General features: G+C 36.7%; 1 protein-coding gene across 5 annotated transcripts in view; it reads left to right on the forward strand.

Moving 5' to 3' along the window:
* pde1cb (phosphodiesterase 1C, calmodulin-dependent b) overlaps positions 1-18,027 on the forward strand; it is a 150,610-nt gene extending 132,583 nt beyond the window's left edge. For all 5 annotated transcript variants that reach the window (XM_055228414.1, XM_055228411.1, XM_055228412.1 and 2 more), the window contains 7 exons: positions 5,328-5,448; positions 7,582-7,663; positions 8,295-8,415; positions 11,924-12,090; positions 13,081-13,299; positions 14,365-14,427; positions 15,316-18,027. In XM_055228414.1, coding sequence (XP_055084389.1) covers positions 5,328-5,448; positions 7,582-7,663; positions 8,295-8,415; positions 11,924-12,090; positions 13,081-13,299; positions 14,365-14,427; positions 15,316-15,332 — 790 coding nt within the window. In that variant the 3' untranslated portion in view covers positions 15,333-18,027. The remainder of the gene's footprint in view (positions 1-5,327; positions 5,449-7,581; positions 7,664-8,294; positions 8,416-11,923; positions 12,091-13,080; positions 13,300-14,364; positions 14,428-15,315) is intronic.
* Positions 18,028-19,088: the final 1,061 nt, after the last annotated feature.

A 19,088-nucleotide genomic window follows, 5' to 3' on the forward strand; every position in this document is an offset into this window, starting at 1 on the left:
GAGTGGACAGAGGCTGATTGCATGGGGAGGTTTTCCACTGTGATAAGAGAGAAGAGAACAATAAACTTTGGTCTACTAAACTTTCATTATGTTCACAAACTTTTCATTCCTGTGTCTTTCTGCATGTTAAAGGTGCATGCAATGTTCCACAGTATGGCATTAAATGTATCTATCTCTACGGAGACAAACAGGTGATGCCACCAGGCCAAGTTACAGGTAAGTTCTGTGGAAAGCCAATCCCAATCACAGTCTTTAAATATGTGTAGTGAAATAAACACTAGATAGATCCATGGAGATGTGCAAGTGGTGAGCCTTGAAGCAAAAAGGTTCCATTGTGCATCTTTAAGATATCTGAATGGAAAACTAAAAGAATCTAAAATAGATCCACTTGGTCATTGCTTTTTCATTAATGTATATACTTGGACACATGTATAAGTGCTGTAGTAATTATATTTCTTTCCCAGATGGGGTTTTCCAGTTCCAATTTCAACTAAATGTACAAAGAAGTAGTTTTATTCATTGTAGAATTTTGTTCTAATAGAGCTAATAGAGCTAATAACATCTTTATATTAGTGAGATTTTTACTCTTCAACTGACTCTTACACAATTTAACTTTTTCTAAAATCACCTTTAAAAACTCAGAACCCATAAAACTTTGTCAACAAGTTTACTGCTGTCACATTTGATTTGGGGTTACCTCAAAATTAACTGCAAAGTCGTCAATTTGGCCGTAATAAGTCGACGCAAACATGCAGCGTCGTAAAATTAAATTCCGTTTCAACACTTACTTAGCCCTGTTAGCATTTAAATGGAGACCGAATGAAATAGCATAATAATTTTACACGCGGCTGTCAAAGTTTATAGCCGCTAAGATACTGGTACTTAGCATAATAAGTAGTAAAACAATGTTGCAATTAAATCTGATTTGCTCAACACCTCGCTATAAAAAACAGGAGAGACTTTTCCAGCTACTGAAAGTGGAGTAATTTGGTGTTAAATCAGGAACTCTATGTGAGTATTAAGAGTCATTTCCATGCGCTAGTCATTTGGGCTACACAGTGACTGATAGAGCTGGAGTTTTCAAATGAACCGGAATGAGCCATCAATCCAGGGATGTTGACAGGAGAATTCAGGGTTGAAAGGAGGAACTTGGTGACCCCAAATGGGGGGGGTCTGGCATAATGTACAGTGAAGCGGGAGTGGGAGGAAGAGCAAAACCGCTAAAGGAGATAAAAGGAAATACTAGGAGTGTGTTGAAAGTGTAGTTAAAGGTGCAGTTTGTATCTTTTCTGCTTTCTGCTTGCTGCTTTTAAGGTATTTGTATTGGTCTGAAACATGCATTTTTACTATAAGTGGGCTCTCCTCTCTGCAGATCTGACCTGTAACTTAACCTTGTGGCCTACCTTGCTTGTCTTTATGGATATTGTTAAATCTATTGCCGTACTGTGGAACATTCCTGGCAAGGCTACGACATCTCCCTGGAGAGAATCGTGCAAAAAAAGTAGAGATAATACAAGTTTATGCTATGTATTTGTATGTAACATTATAATCGTACATCCATCTTAAATTAATAAATATCGTCTCACATGTGGAGTGAGATAGTGCAGAGCTGCGTGGTGCTCAGAGCTGAATGGGCTTTAATGGCTCTTTAACGCAGCCAGTCATAAACAGGCCATAAGGAAACATGAGCTCACCTCTCTTTAACTTTGTAATGCATTTCTTATGGGGCTCTGCATACACGCCAATCACGCCATTACAACAGCTCCCTATAGTAACATACAGTGTCCTATTATTTAACAAGCTATGATGCATTGTGTATTTTGACACTTTTATATAACAATCAGCGTTATGTCTTCATCAGATTTACACTGGTGTAGCAAAAGAGCAATTTGCAAGATTTGTATAAGACCAAAGTATTGTTTATGACTCTCTTATTCAATGAAAAACACATTATAAAACACACAAGATAAATACTAGACATTTATTGATTGAATACCAAATACCAAGGTAAAATAAGAAAAAAAAATGAAAATGTGTTCGTAGAAACTTCTAAAAATGATGTCATTCAATGGACACGTCAATAAAGATAAACATAAGAAGTAAGAAAGTAAAAAAAGTTAAGTAAAGTAAGTAAAAAGTTGCTAAATGACTACCACAAAAATAATTACAAAAACACAAAATGTAACATAATCTAATGGCGATTACAATTAGTTTTCAAAATCAGGATTCAGTTCACAGTGCACATTTTAACACATCCAGGAGCAGTCATTTTTGGGACACGATAGAAACTGCTAAACGAATACAAGAATCACATTCATTTCAGAACATGCCTCAATAAACCGACACAAAAGGGTGGAATAGGACAAACTAATTACTAAATACAGTACAGTGCAGTGTCTGAAGCCATTGTGAATCACTGTGCACAACTTGGACCATCCACTACATTAACACTGACCCTGGAGAGGCTAGATTTTTGGAGCTGATGCTGGTTTCTCCACTCACCATATCAGTTAAACCAGTGTCAGCTGAAGAACACAACAGTGCTGTGTAAAAATGTGTTCATACTAGATGTTGTGAAAAGTTTAAACTTGAGCTGTTGCGTAATTTAAGTTTAAAGTTAAATCGAAAGCATATAAGGCACCGTCTGTTTTTGTATGTACTGCAGAATGAGGTATATTATCGACCTTATTCGCCCCGCCCACTTTTGCCGTAAACGATGGTCTTTGTGGTGGCACTTCTGGTAAAACAGAATACAGGAATCCCATTAATTTAAATGCAGACTCTGGGAAAAGTTTTGCCTCTAAACTTATATAAAATAGGTTGATTTGTGTGAAATGTTCATGTGCAGCGACTCAACACTGCACCGATTCTCTCTAAGGCTTTAAAACAACTTTGTAATCTGTATAGAACTTATTTGCTGTCAAGATCGGCAGCCCCGTGCAAAATAATACAACTCGATTGATGACGGTGGCACTCACGGCAACATTAGGAATAAGGTGAATAGACCCTGGAGGGAGCTACCGTACTTGCATTGAAGTGAATGATAATAGTTTAAAAAGTAATCGTACTCATGGTACAACCAATTCAAACGTGAAAGAGGTTGAATAATAATAGGATCGAAAGACTTAAACCAGAAAACGTTTGGTGGATATAAGACTAGCTGCGCAGTCATTCAAAATTATGAACCGTAGATATGCCTTCAAAACATTTAAAATATCGTGTAAGGGTCTCTCTGCTGCGGTGCAATCAATGAGGCTTCTCTCTACTCAAGTCTCTCTGCTGTATCTCAATCAGAGCAGCACATACCATGAGTCAGCAGTTGACTTCACTTCGTCTGGCACAAGTCCCCGTCTCACCCCGAGCTGTAAATTTCACTCAGGTCCATATTTCATAAAGGTTTAGGTCTGTTGGCTCCTCCACCACCTGCCATTCTCCGGATTGTAGATTATAAACTGTCTTATAAATTTGTCCAAAAGTCACCTAAATCAAAATACTCTCCCTAAAATACTGTTTATCATTTACAAGTATCCCTCAATGACTTTAACAAATATTTTTTGACGGTTCAGGTTTGCATTGCACTTTAAATATGAGAACAGTGATACATAATGAGATACAGGAAAGAGATTTGGACGTGTTTTCAAAGCTAAAGTTCAATTGGTTGTCATAATAATAATCATAGTCATGTATAAAAACTCTCACAAACTGCATTATAGGCTAAAACTAGACTAGATTAGACTATTAGAAAATACAAAAATCTTACTATTAATTTTATAATCAGACGTTCAAGTTATACAGCTGGACAACATGAAACTTGTGTGTTAAAATCTTCAATGAATAACCTTGGAAACTAGAATGGATCCGGTTAATGAGGGCAGACTTCTAATCACTTTCACATGCAGCATATCAATAGTTTCATTTGCTGCTTGGCTGGTCATATATTTTAATGAGACTCAATGAACTGAGGTGTTTTGTTTTGTTTAGCAGATTTACACCTTGGGAAAAAGTTTAAAAAGTTTAGTATCTAAAAACACTGCAATGCAACAAAAAGCAAAACCTTAGCTTGTAGATGCTGCATAATTATATTGAAGTTATTAATCACTTTAAAACTTTACAACAGCAACACATTATTAAGCTAAACATTGTCTTATGGATAAATATGATTAAATGTTAAATTAAAACAATAGCAGGGTTGTTAAGGGCTGAATAAGGTAGTTTCAGCTGAAACTGGAGACAATAGCTGTTTACAGTTTCAGTGTAGTTAGCCCCTCCCCTCAGTTAGATTTAAAAGGCAGTGGCCACCAGCAATCTGACCACAACTGAAGAAGCGTAAAAATACACAACAACTTGACAAACCTGATGTGATGTGTGCAGTAGTTTCATTAGGCTGTAAAACCCCTCACCACACACTTAATACACTTTTCTCACACAGGCATTAACATTTTCTCACATTTCTCTCTTGTTTAAACACTCTCCGAGTTTAAACCTTCGTAGATTATATCCGTCTTCCTCAATGATTGCTTTAAATGTGTTGTTCCAGCGGTATCCACAGAGGCGGCCTCTTTGTGCAGAGAAACACTTTTGAGTCCAGAGCTGTTCTGAAATTTCTCGGTGCAGAACGTTTCTTCAACACTGTGGGTTTTGTCGGGGAGAAAACTTGCAAATATACAGCACTTCAGAGTCACACTATGATCGAACATTTACGTAAATTTGGCCGAACATATTCAGTACTGTACAGGAGACATGGCACGAAGATTCATTGACAATGGTCTACAGTCCCTTAGCCAATCAGGACGCAGAACACAATGTGCGTTCATATGCTGTAAAAAAGTATGCAAACTTACACACAAAAAATGCACGAAACAGTAAGGCCGCGAAAGGTGAACCACGATATATTTACAAAGTGATACTGAATTAAGACCGGTGTCCTGCCTAATGCATTAGTAGCATTTTATAGTACCTACACGTATAATATTCACAATAAAACATAAACAAAGCATGAATCAAGTGTGAAGATATTATTATACAGTGGCACCAACACAATGATTTACAGAGCTGTATTACTGAACGAATACGCAAAAAAATGCGTTAATACATAAAAATGTTTTAAGATGATTCATTCTTACCTAATCTTCATTTCAGCTTTATTGCAATAGTCTTTCTAAAGTGTTATTGATCTATTTTATTACCCTGCTTGGAGGTAAATAAGAAAATAAAAGAAAACTTGAAAACTTTTAATTCCCAAGAGCAATTTGCACTTTGTACAGAACCTTAATTTAAAAGTTTGTTTTCATAAATCATTGAGCTTTTTTTGTGTGCTTCTTTATCAGGATTGACAAGCCCAAAGCACTGTCTCTGCTCCTGCACACGGCCGACATCAGTCACCCGGCCAAGAGCTGGGACCTGCACCACCGCTGGACCACCTCCCTGCTCGAGGAGTTCTTCAGACAGGTACAACAACACAACGCATGAAGGATTAAAAAAATGTGTTAGTTTTAAACATTTTGCAGTGGTCCAAACATATTCTTCACATTCTGACAGTGAAAATCATAAAAAATTGATAAAACTACAAACTACAGTTGTGGTTGGATATTATGAAACTGGGGAACAAAAATAGTGCAGTTTCAAGCACTAGATAAATGGAAAAAGTTATGAAGAGGTATATACAAACCCTTGTGATTGGATGAAAATTAAATCTAACTTTTCTAGTGGGGAGTCTGCCTTCTGCTTGTCCACTTGGAAATGTTATTGGTTTGACTGAATTGTTGCGCAGTATAACATTAAACCTAAAACTAACCTAACCAGAGACATGAACAGTTGTGTTTAAAGACAAGAGGATTAACCCAAAATGAGCACAAAAACTGTCGTATTTTCCAGACTATACGTCGCTCCGGAGTGTAAGTTGCACCAGTGAAAAAATGTGTAATAATGAAGAAAAAAACATATATAAGTCGCACTGGACTATAAGTCGCATTTTTGGGTTAAATGCATTATACAAAATCCAAGACCAAGAACAGACATTTTATCTTTAAAGGCAAGTTATAATAATAATAAAATAGAGAACAACAGGCTGAGTAGCAGTACAGCACACTAACATACTGTAACACATAGACAACGAACTGAATACGTGTCTGGTATGTTTACGGAAGATTTTAACAGTTAATCAGATAAATACGATAATGTAACAAATGCCGGCTTGTCCACACACATAAGCTCTGGCGCATATTACATATACACACAAAATTGCAAATGAACGCATGGAAAATTTACATACCACTTTGGCCTGCTAGTAAATCCTTGGTGTCCCTTCTGAACAACTCCGCCTGCTCCGGAGGTAGATGATGCGCCGCTTTCGCCTCTGCGTGGCGGTGTTACTGATACACAAGCCTAGAGTGGCCTCGTGCAGTTGTCTGTGTGACAATAATGAAGATGTGAAATTCTATATTTTAATAATTTCACATATAAGTTGCATCTGACTATAAGTCGCACCCCTGGCCAAACTATGAAAAAAGTGCAACTTATAGTCCTGAAACTACAGTACTAACTTAGGCAAAGTAATAATAAGGCAAATAAATATAACTATACAGAAAATAATAACAGTGATTAATAAAATAACTTTCAGCAAAGAAAAAAAACGAAATAAGCAAAAATAAACGTAATGGTGCATCCCCTCCTCTTAGTCTTAGTCCAGGTGGGTTCTGGCAAGTTCTTTTAAGGGCGTCACTCCTAATCGGGCATGTATGTGTTTAAAATGTGTGCACCCAAATTAGAAAATATATGTTTAAATAAATGAACTAAAGTAAACGATGTGTATTTTAATTTATTGAATGTGCAAGGTGGAATGTAAAAGAAATGACAGAAAAATACTGACCCTATGGAGTGGTGGCAGAGGTATACTACACCGTAAAAGTTCCATAGTGCACCTTTATGAAGCAGCCAAAACTATTTCTTTTACAACAAAATGAATCACAGTCGTAGGGAGTATATATTCAGTTATTAACAAGTGTTTCCTGCTGTCTTTCATTACATCTTTTATCAAACTTTTTATTGCCTTGTGCCAGACTTGTATACAGCCATTATCTCTGACAAACCATTCCATTTGTCTATAATAATAAATAATGCATTTGTGAACATCGTCAAGTGGGACATTAGTTTAAACCAGTAGCCGCATTGCTATCATGTGTGCTATTACTTATCCATATTGTTCTCATTATCAGTTCTATTGTTATTGTAGCCGCGCTCTGTCTCTCGGGATTGGGCAGAATTGACAATAAATAGCTTGTCTCCAGAACATTGGCTCTCTCCAAACTCCACGTCTCATCTGTTTTGTGACGAATCAGCAGAGAAAATAACACACATTTCTGGCTCTGAAATCACTTGGGGCGGGGGCCAGACCGATTCAGAGCCAGGGGATGGTAATATGAGCATATGGGGAATCGTGGCGTGATGACAGCTTGCTTATACAGAGAGTGGGTGGTTTGTAGTTAGTATTATAAGTGTTAGGCCCCAAGGCAAGAGTGCGTCAAATGATATAGTGAACTTTGAGAATGTGTTTGACAGTTTTAAAAATGTATATATTTTCAGGGGGACAAAGAGGCAGAGCTGGGGTTGCCGTTCTCTCCGCTGTGTGATAGAAAGTCCACCATGGTGGCTCAGTCCCAGATTGGTAAGTCGACAGGTGGAAAATTTTATGTTTTTGCCCAAATAAAAATCGTGATGTGCATTTAAGCTATAAGTCAGTGTACTTTTGAAACTAGCTCCAGTTTAGTTTACGTTATAAAAACATAAAAACATAAGTGCATATTGTGTCATTTTTCATTCATAGTACCATGCTGAAATGTCTACCGTTAAATATTCAAATGCTTTTCTCTATAGATACAAGTACATTTGAGTTTTTACAAGTTGCAAAAAACTCTCAATTATTGCTGTTACCTATAATTGAAGAATAAATATACATGTCAAGATACAGCACCCAACTTCTTCCGGTGATTTTTAATATTTGCTATCCCCCCCAACAGTCTGCGTTTTAATTCACATAAGAGACTGAGTGGATTAATACAAGCTGAAATAATGGAAAGTAAGATAAGCTATTTCCTTTACTTTTGTCTTACCTAAAATATTATTATTAACAGACTGTATTTGCCACAGAATGAGGTGGACAAAAGAACACTTAAAAGAAACTCCCGCTCACTCTTACTTTTTAAGAACCACAAAACCTTGTCAGTCAATTTTCCCATTGTTAAAGCCAATTATTTTGCATTTACTAATTAAACATATGAGTTCTTGTTTGTCTGCAGGTTTCATCGACTTCATTGTAGTGCCCACGTTCACTGTGCTCACGGACATGATGGAGCGTATAGTGACTCCTCTTATAGAAGAGGCCGCACACACAGGGCTGGCCGGCTTCAGGCGATCAAGGTAAGGTAATTGGAAAATTGTTGAAAATGTATGTACTGTCAAAAGTGAACCTGTAGTGCTAAGAACTAACCATGGATTATTATGTTATAAAAGTAATTGTAGATTAGATTTGTGGCTTTGCTCCAGGTTTTGAGCTGCAGACCAGGCATCCATGTAATTTATTAGAACTTGTTTTTCAATAACGCCCATTTTGTAATTAACTGGAAAAATAATTGAGTAATATTGAGCAGAATCCAACTAAGCACACAGCCGTACTTCAAAGCTACTCACAATCAAAGAAAAGCTAACTCTAGAAATCTGACCAAATACAAGATGGAGGAACAGAGACGATGCCATGTGTATGTTTTATCTTTAAAGGGCCACTATGTAATTTTTTTTGGTGGGGGGTCTCCGTGGAGTTATTACTTTACTGTACTGAATGTTTCAAGGTATGGCATTAAACATGTTTATCTTCATGAAGTGAGCAAGTCTAGGTTACAGGTCAGATCTGTGAAGAGGGGACAATACCCACTGTAAGAATGCATGATGTATTTAATAGTAAAAACACCTGTAACTGAATAAATGCAAGATATATTAGTTTAAAGAGAAAAACATCTCCATGAGACAGGATGGTTACAGACCCTCCCCCCAAAAGATAGCACATCTTTAATCAACAAGTCGCTTTAGTGTTTACTCTCTTTGATAGTACATCTCCTGGACATGAAGTGTGCTTTCCATGTGATTAAAGTCAAATAGATTGACTGAGACGAACAGATGAGTCCTGCATTTGTGCATGAAAACTTTCTACCTTTCACCAGCGGGGGCACAAACCTTGAAATTAACATTGGAGAGATATCCATGACTACTGAACACTGAGCACTGCATGGCTACAGTTTTGGCATACACAATGACCCCAAAAATGGCAAGAAAATGGGTTTGCTCTGGTTCATTTAATGCATCGTTTGTTTTGATAACAGTTATATCTGGTGTTATAAATTGCCAGGCCAAAACCTACTTGTTAAAAATGAACAATAAATAAAATGCAGAGGTGAGTAGAGTAATCAAAATTTGTACTCAAGTAAGAGTAACTTTATTTAGGATAGTATTACTGAAATAGAAGTATAAAGTAGTGGTAAGTAAGAGTTAAAGAGTAACTGTAGGGACATCACATCTGGTTTATAATTTGAAATTAATGTAATTGGAAGGACAAATTGTTAAAGAATGCACAAAATCGGGTATTTTCAAAGGATGGAAACAGAACTGGGAAAACTAAATCATATCTGAGCGCTGCAAGAAACACAAATGATCAAATTATGTAATATTGCCAATATAAAGCTTTTGTTGCTTGTAGACTTACTCACAGAGGGAAGAGGAACCAAAACTTCTTCTCAATAAAAATATCACTCACACTTGAAAAGTTCTCTGAAAAGTACAATTTCTGTAAAAAGTTACTCAAGTAAATGTAACTAAGTGCTAAATGATGAACTGCTAAAGTCCTTCTATGAACAGATGTTGCAAATTAGCCTCCAGTGTCATATCTGATGTCTAAAAATCCTTTCTCGGTTCAAGTGGGAATTTTTAGAATCACAAAAGCTCGGTTGAACGCAGTGGAAAAAAGCCAGTAATATGACAAAAAGGTAACTGAATGCGGCAAACAAAAGAAAATTGAAAAGTAAAATATTAGATTTGCACAATATAATTCTGCCAATTTAGTTTCCTCACCTGTGAAAACGACAAAATGGGGCACAAAATGGTATTGGATTATTGCGCATCATCAAAATGTGTCTATTTACAAGCGCCGCACATTTAGCAGTAGCTCTGAATCTTCTTTAGCACCTGCACGAGCCTCGGTGACCTCCTCTAGGACTGCATTCACCATCATTTACTGCAGTCAGCGCTAACAGTGTGGAAACTCCCCTCCCGCCGCACAAACAGCATAAATCACATCTGCTGCAGTGGTATACAGACTCTTCACCCAAGCACAGTGCCTTTTTCTGTTTACCCACCTGCCTCTCTGTCTCTTCTCATTCTCCTCTAACATGCTTTAATCTATGTCCCTTTAGTCATACGTAGATGGTTCCTCGCCGCTATATCTCCAAAGACGGTTGTGTGTGTCATCAGGATTACACGCGTATAAAGCATTTTACATATTAATAAGTGAATCAATTACTGACAGCAAGACAAATTGATCACCTTGTACCTTGAAGATTAAAAGGATAAACATGTTTTAATGGAAAAAATATGTTTGCATACGATTAAATATATGTATGCTGTACAGTACTGGAACATAACAAACGTAAAAGTAGTAAAGTAGTGTACTTAAGTGTAAATTTTAGGTATCTGTACTTTACTTAATTAAATTTCACAGTGGATACTTTTTACTTTTGCGTCACTACATTTGAGAGTAGGTATCTGTACTTTCTACTCCACTACATTTTTTTACAGGACTGAAAAGTAAAAGTATTTTTTAGTTATTTCTTGGGATCTGTGTTGTTTTTTTGTTTTTTTTAACATATTCATAATGAAAAACGTAAAAACGTAAAATGGATTGATTCAGTTGTTTCTGTTGAACATATTCAGCACAAATCTTAACCAGAATCACTACATTTGGAGCTTTATAAGACCTGTGTGAAATACTTTTACTTTTTAATTTTCAACAGGTACTTTTACTTTTTCACATGATACTTTTACTTGAGTATTTTTTTGCTCTAGTATCTGTACTTTTACTTAAGCAACAGAACTGAGTACTTCTTCCACTGATGCTGAGTTTTATCACTGGTTTAAAAGTGGAACCCTGATGATTTGCTAAAACGTTTGGCTCAAATTAAACATTTAAATTGAGCTTAAATGATGATAAATGGCTTGTGTTGTTTCTACTCTCTATACCAACATCAATCTTTTTTAGCAAAGTATTTTTCAACCATTGGAGCCAGTCCCTCATTGTCAGCACTGGCATTATGCTGCGGAAACAACAGATTATATTGTCACTTTTAACTCATTGTTGTACTAATGGTAGAAATATATTACTGTTTTTTGTCTTTTCATAACTATTTTGACCATCGGAAGTCGCTAGGAAAATCTCAAACGCTTTAAATATGGGATTGCCAATCTCTTCTGAACTTAAGGTAAAATATAGATGTTAAGGCGTCATGACATCACAAGGTGCAACAGAACATTTTGAGCTTTGGAGATGTAGACAGACTAATAATAAAGGGTTAGTCAAATATTTGTGAATGAATGAAACAAAACAAAACTCCAGGTATGTTTTTCAGGTGGTAACAGCATTATAACATGGCTTCAAGCTCACAATAGTTAACTTTGTGTAATACAGGACCTACATGAACAACATTTGTAATTGCTGGTTTTCCATATAACAGCACATTCTATATAAATAATTCATTCTTCACTTTCTGTTCAGTTATGTGAGAAAATTACTCCCTACCCAAGCATTACCATCATAGCCAGCTTTAGACCCCTACACTATAGTGGCCCCGACTTTATAAATAATTCGTCTTTGTTTTTATTTCAGTCTGAACAGTATTGGCTCGGAGGAAAGCAAGAGGAAGAGTTCAGCCTCTGACAGCAGCTCGTCCGGACACAGCTCTCTGTTGACCGTCGATATGAAAAACTTCAAGGCTTTGTGGAACGAGGAAGTGTCTCAGAACAGAGAGAGGTGGAAGGCCCAGGCCACTAAAGGTGCAGTATACAGTGTGAAAATAATAGAGATTTATAGATAAAGTGACCATTCAAGTCTTAAAACCTGACTGTACCAAGGAGAAGAAGACAAATGAGCCTATAAAAATGATTGACTTTTATTGGAGTTGTATCCTACAAGGTACAAGAGGATTTTTCAGTTTGTGTCCAAGTAAGGGCTTAAGTAGAGCAGGATATGGTCCTTTTAAGGTATAATCGTGTAGTTTGGCTTTGTTCTCTCTGAATATAATTCTTGGACTTTAAGCTTAAGTACCACGGTGTACCTCACACTAGAATCAGCTGGGATAGACTGTAGCTAACGGCAAAGAAGAAAGAGAAATAAAATTGATAAACTGCATTTACCTCTGAAGCATTGATAAGGTTTAAGACAAGATCATAGTAGTGAAAATGTTATATTATTACAACGATGATCCCTTTGTCCGTTCTTGCATTGGTTGGATCCACATATTTTTAACTATTTTCAAAGGATTTGACAAAAACAACAGGTACTTTACATAGAAAAAAGAGGTACCAGGGCTTGATGCTAAACTTTAGCCAACTGCCCTAATGTTGGCAAGATTATTATTTTGTGTTATTTTGTCTCTTATTCCCCCTGGTCACTTAAGGCACTCAAATTATACACATATTTTTATTGTTTTTTCTTGTTTATTTTGTTGGTTATACAGAAATCATTCAGCATTTCATCATGCTTAAAAAAATGTTTTAAATTTCCTTCAGGATCAATAAAGTATCTATCTATCTGAAATGTACAGTAAGTCGATCGGAAGTTGAAAAATTGAAAAATACATATATTGCATTAAAAACACACATGTGAAATTATTAATTATAGTCACAGCAGCTACTAAAAATGTTACTTTTTTTCTCTTTGATATGACTAGTCCCTTACAACACTTTTCAAAACATTGTCATCTTTAGTCCCCTCCTTTTTCGCACAGACATGTTGACCATCCTCTCTGCCCTTTGTGACTTCAGAGGCCGAAGAGCGAGCTAAACGTGAGGCAGAGGAGCACGCTCAGCAGGAGGAGGCTATGGATCCCCCAGAGGGACAAACTGAAGCGGAGCCCGATGCAAAGCAGGAGCAAAGCCAGCAGGGGGCGACTACAGAGGCTGCAGAGGTCACAGCTCCAGATGGAAACAACACAAAGGAAGAGCCCGGGACCAGCCACCACCAGAGCCTCCTGCTGCAGAATGGTACAGTACTGGGTGACTCTGGCAACAACTCCAGGAAGAAATAGTACATACATCATATACATTACACTTTAATAAACTTATATATACATGAGGACAAGTAGGTGACGTTACCAGACCAAGTTACAGGTCAGATCTATAGAGTGATTTAACCTTTGGACTGGTAGAGCGCTCTAACTACTCCACTACAGCTGCCCCATCATTAACTTTTAATTAAATGCTTCAGTAATCACCTATACATGATTCCACTAAATATAAAGTTGACACAATGTTAAAAGAAAAAACAAGCCAGATTTACATTTGTACAATATCAAATATACTGTAAATATAAATCAAAGCAAATGCATCTATTAAGTCCATCAGTTGTGTAACTGCACAGTGTAGATGGCCAAATCCTGCTGCCAAGGTGACTGGAGAGCTCATTTTCTCTTAGTGGGTCAATTTCTTTTCATACCTTTTTACTGTGACGGACTGGCTCACCTTATAATTGCTTGTCTCATCAGTTTATTACACACTACATCTTTTAAAACAGGCAAAGAAAATCAACCAGAAACATGGTCTGGGATCAAACCTGGTGTATGGATAATGAAGATTATAATTAGAGATAGAAAATGGATTTAAAAGGCTTAGGGGAAATTTCATATTAGATGTACTTTAATACGTTTTTTTTACCATGTCATAACAGTGTTCTCTCAATATTAACAATATTCCTGCATGCTTCAGTAAGCCTGCATTTTGAGGCTTGAGTTTCAAAGTTTCAGTTTTCACCTAACTCCGCCCACTTGTGATTATTTGAAAAAAATTAGACTTCATACATGTGGGTTGAAGATATCAGGTATACATTTTCCAGCAGTAAAAACATGAATATTAGTATGTTGTAGTGTAATAATAAATAGCATAAAAGCATAGTATGTCCTTTGTAATGTACACTGCAAACCAGAGCCATTGCAGTTGTGCAGTTAGAGACCAGGTTCTTTTGAAGCACTTTGGGGGTCTGTGGAGTGGAGTATAAATATAATCTTTTTGTCTTTGATTCGAAATGTATCAAACGCTGTGGTTCTTTTTTAGGGGAGCTGTCTGAAGGAGCCGAATCTCCAGAAAGTGTCGAAAACAAGAACAAAGCGGTCGATGGTGAGTCTGCACAATGCATTTAAATCAGATATGTCATCCTGCTAAGGTAGTTTTGATCGCAAGATCTGGAGATGGGTCCAGATTAAAATGTGCTTAGATTTTCTTGATAGTAACCATTGAACCATGATCGAAGGTACTCGCATGATTTCACTTTACAGAGAGCCAAAGTGTAGTTCAGATCCCCACATCTACCCTGAAAGATTTTAAATAATTCTTGGGAAGTAATTGAATACATGTACTGAAAATACATATTCAGAATAATCATTTTGAGTAACAAGTGTGTTGTGGTACAGTTACTTTTTAATTTGGTGGTATTCAGAATTCAGTTACTTTCCTATAATTGAAGAAATGCATGTGATCATTAAGTTAGGCTTCAAACTGCTTCTCCAATCAGTGATAAATAAATACATAACAAATGGTGAAACAATACATCTGTTTTATCATGTCACATTTTTATATATAATGCAACTCATTGTTCATCAGTATACAGCACTCTGACTACATTTTAATGCAGGCATACTCAGTACCGATTGCCATACCTCAAGGATAATTTTAAAAAACTCTTCTTTGCAAGATTAAATCATAGTTGTTTCTTTTATATTACTATGTCGCCTATCTGTGTGATCCCTCAGTCATACAGGTCGGTCCCATAGTGGTCCATGGGCATATACTAGTCTATGTGGTTTTATACTTGTTCTGATACAGCTCAAGATCATTCTAAAGCTGTTCAGGAGAGGTTTTTTCTCAAATATTTAGTGTGTACTATATGAAGTAACGATTAGTATCTCATTTTCGATACTTTTGACATCTAAAACTTAATACATTTTCAAAGCATTCTTCCCAATGCTGCTCATACACATCTCATACCTGATGTTTTCTCTTTTTCAGAGGTAGCCATGGAATAATAAACTCCTATGTGCCCGAATGCTGTTTCTCTGAATGCTGCTACTGTCCAAACCTGCTTCACTCACTCAGTCTACACTCCAGCTCACAACAATGGAACTACTATTATTTCTACTTCTCTGGTCTCTGCTTCCCCCTTGTGGTCAATCACATACATTACACCATCTCCTTCCTGCAGCTGCACTCAATCTATTTAACTTAATATATCCTTACTGTATGCAGCGCTCTAAAAACCATGTGCATTATTCTACTTCCTGAAGACTTGTTTGTAAAATTATGTATTTCTTTACTTACATTGTAGCCATTGTACAGTTTCACAAAAGCTTTCTTATAACATTTTATTTAAAAACTGAAACACAAAATGCAAAACTAGATGCACATTTATGCTTTTCACAATATAAAATCATTTTTCACAACAAAACCTATGTGTTAGTACGCAGAAAACTCACCTCTAATTCTTTCCTAGGCTTCAGTGTGGCCATTTTAGATGTTCGTCCCACTGTACCGTTTTTAACATTTCTAAATTGAGAGGGAGTGTATTTATGGTTATTTGTGCAGATATTGTAAGATAATATGGTTAGAGAAGATTTCACATATCATTTGTTAAACTGTAAAAAAAAAAAAAAAAAAAAAATCACATTATTTCTCTGCCTTCTTGACGCCTTCTTGTATCTGTAGCATTTTGAAGCCAATCGCTCTCTCCAATGTCCTCTAGCCTGTTATGTGTTTACAATGCATACATTTCCCACAATGCTTTGCTGTTGGTCATCTTGAGTCTGATCTATGTCTGCTTCTTGATTGTCCTAAACGCCTTGTAATGTTGTGTATAGAAAATGAATATATTGCTTATTGTGTATACTGTAACATAGTGTACCTTTGCAGCTTGTTGTGACAAAAAATGAAAAATTGGCAGTATTTGCAATAGAACCCAAAGTTTTGTTTTTTTTCCTGTTTCTAAAATAATACATTTTAGTGCATGTAAATGTAAATACTATATGGGTTGATGATTAAACTAGTGTATATAGAAATGCTATGGAAACTTCTCTCAGCCTACTACATGTTAAAAATCCCAAACTTTGTATATTGGAGAGTAGTGCTGGGATGTAGGAGTTTTGACACTATGTAACGAAACATGCTACTTTCTACCTAAAAGAAACCGCCAGCGCTGAGAGCTTCGGCCCAGCTGGCAGAATGTGTGCCTATCGCTTCACACGCTTCTCTTCTGATTTTAGTGATGTCATTTGAGCTTAAAGAAAAGAAACTTTGCGTTTATGTGGTCCTGGTCAGAGGTGGAACGGCCCCAACAAAGGAAAGATCGTCATCAAATAGCATTACTCAAAAAGGTGTTAGTATAAGTAAGAAAATGTTGATGCCCTGTGCAACTTTTCTGACGCAGGGCATGTCAACTGCTTGTCTCCATGGAGATGGTATTGCTTTGCCTGCAATGTTCCACAGTTAGTATTTATCTAATCGATCTTCAAGCCAGTTTACAGGTCATATTTATGGAAAGGCAAGCCCTCTCAAAGTATGAATGCATGTTTTCGTAGGTGTTTTTCAGCAGTAAAAACACTTTGAATGAATGCATGATAGAAACATTTAATGCTTTATTGTGGAACATTACAGACGCACTAAGATCTTGACGAAACAAGCAGGTGGCAGCAAAAAAGCTAAAAAAGTTATGCAGTGCACCTTTCGATCCAAAATCCAAAATCCGTCACAAGATTTTTACACCAAAAGAGTTTTCAGTGAAGAACTACTGTTATTGTGTAAATTGGCCACTTCACCTGCATCCGCTCACTGTGATGCTTTTGATTCCACTAATACTACTATTAGTACTACTACCTTATTACAGTAACCACTACTATCTTCTGTTGCTACGATGAAGTAAACAATACATTTTTTTCTTTCACCAAACTGTACTTAAGAGAAATAATGACTTCACATTTGTTTTGTCCACGTAGAAATCTGTTTTGAGTTTGTGCTTCCACCTCTGATCAAGACTCCGCCTTGGTTTGAGTTGGCAGCTTGACGTAAGGCTGTTATCGACTTCTTTTTTAAGTTGAAATATTGACCATTTTGTGCTGTAAATTGTATATTGTTTTTTCAAAATCACTTCCACCTTTTGTCCCTTGACGATCTCTCCATTTCTATGTTAAATATGTCACCAGCTCTTAAGTCATACAAAACAAGTGGCTTACCTGTAAATTCAAAGCTATTATTAAACTATAGCAGATTAGATTTATAATAGAGTAAAGTTTATATGACACAACCTGGACTTAGCCTTCCTGACACTATTTCCAAGGGACCAACACCGGTACATCTAGTAGTTCTCTTTCACTCGCTCCTGTGATGGTCTTCTTCAGTGTATGGGTTTGTACCAACCATTATCCCACGTGTCGCTGTGTTTTGTAAAAAAAAAAAAAAAAATGAAAAGAAAAAATGAAAATCGACATACGGTGTTGTTTTGTGATTATAGATTTGATTATCTGTCATTTTCTTTTCGATTCATCTCCAAATGTTTTAAACGTTGATGGATGTAAAGCGTGTGTGAACTGCCAGAAGATACTACAATGTGCATTTCTGATCTCTTCACTGTGACCTGATCTACTAATGAGGCGAATGGGAGTGAGAGAGTGTGGACAAGACTACGAAACAATGCATTTAAAGTGGCATTATGTAACTTTTCTGGTAGGATAGGGGGGAGTTCATCACCACGGAGATGTTATTGCTTTGCCTAGAGTGTTCCTCTTTATGCTATTTCTCTTTTCATGTAAGTACAGTGCAGATATGTTGTAAAAGCAGCTCCTTGGGTCATAATGAGACCGCTGTGTGTTGTCTGCATCTAATTATAACACATTTTAATTGTAAGGCAAGAAGTAAAGTGTGTTACCGTGACAACAAAACACCATTCTGGTCTCTGAAAGTTGCGAAACATGCATATAAAATCATTGCAATGAGTAATTTAAATGGTAGAAATCTGAAGAATAGCTTTGGAAACTGTTTAAAAGGAAGTAGATTGATTTTTTTTTCATGTTTTTAAGGTATTTTTATCGCGCAAAATACCTTGAAATCATGCATCTTACTAGATCTGACCTGTAACTCGGCCTGGAGCTGCCACTTGCTTGTTTCCACGGAGTCAGATGAGCTTAATGTCATACTGAGGAACATTCCAGGCAGCGCAATAACATCTCCATGGGGACAAGCAGGTGGCGGGCCCTCTATCAGAAAAGTTACACAGTGCACCTTTAACCTTTTTACTTTTCAGACGAACAAACTTAAATCATGAAACAATCAACTTTAATATATTTTTGTATTTCCCATCATCTCGGTTTTAATCAGATCACTAACTGTATGCGCCTCTGCTTTAGTGGAGACAGATTTCTTGTTCTCTTGACTGAATGGTGATGCGTGTGCGTGAGTTTGATAGTGCTCGTGTGTGTCACTGCCCCCTTTGGACGGGAGGCCTCATGTGCCACCATGCTCTGTGACTGCACAGCTGTATCAATAAATCTGGACTCAAAGGGCTCAGATCATGTCTGTCTGTCTTCATTTACAGCGCACACACAAACTCCACACTGAGCACGGCTGGAGCAGGATGTAGAGTTATGATCATGTGGTAACTTATACGATATTTGGAGTTATAAGGAAACAGCTGCTAACATAGAGGTGAATACTTTTACTAAAATAGCATACATTTACTCTGATAAAGTCTTAAATCAAACTGTAATTCTCAACCACCATATTCACTTCTGCTTGAG

This window comes from Periophthalmus magnuspinnatus, chromosome 17, assembly GCF_009829125.3.
Source record: "Periophthalmus magnuspinnatus isolate fPerMag1 chromosome 17, fPerMag1.2.pri, whole genome shotgun sequence".
Classification (NCBI taxonomy): domain Eukaryota; kingdom Metazoa; phylum Chordata; class Actinopteri; order Gobiiformes; family Gobiidae; genus Periophthalmus; species Periophthalmus magnuspinnatus.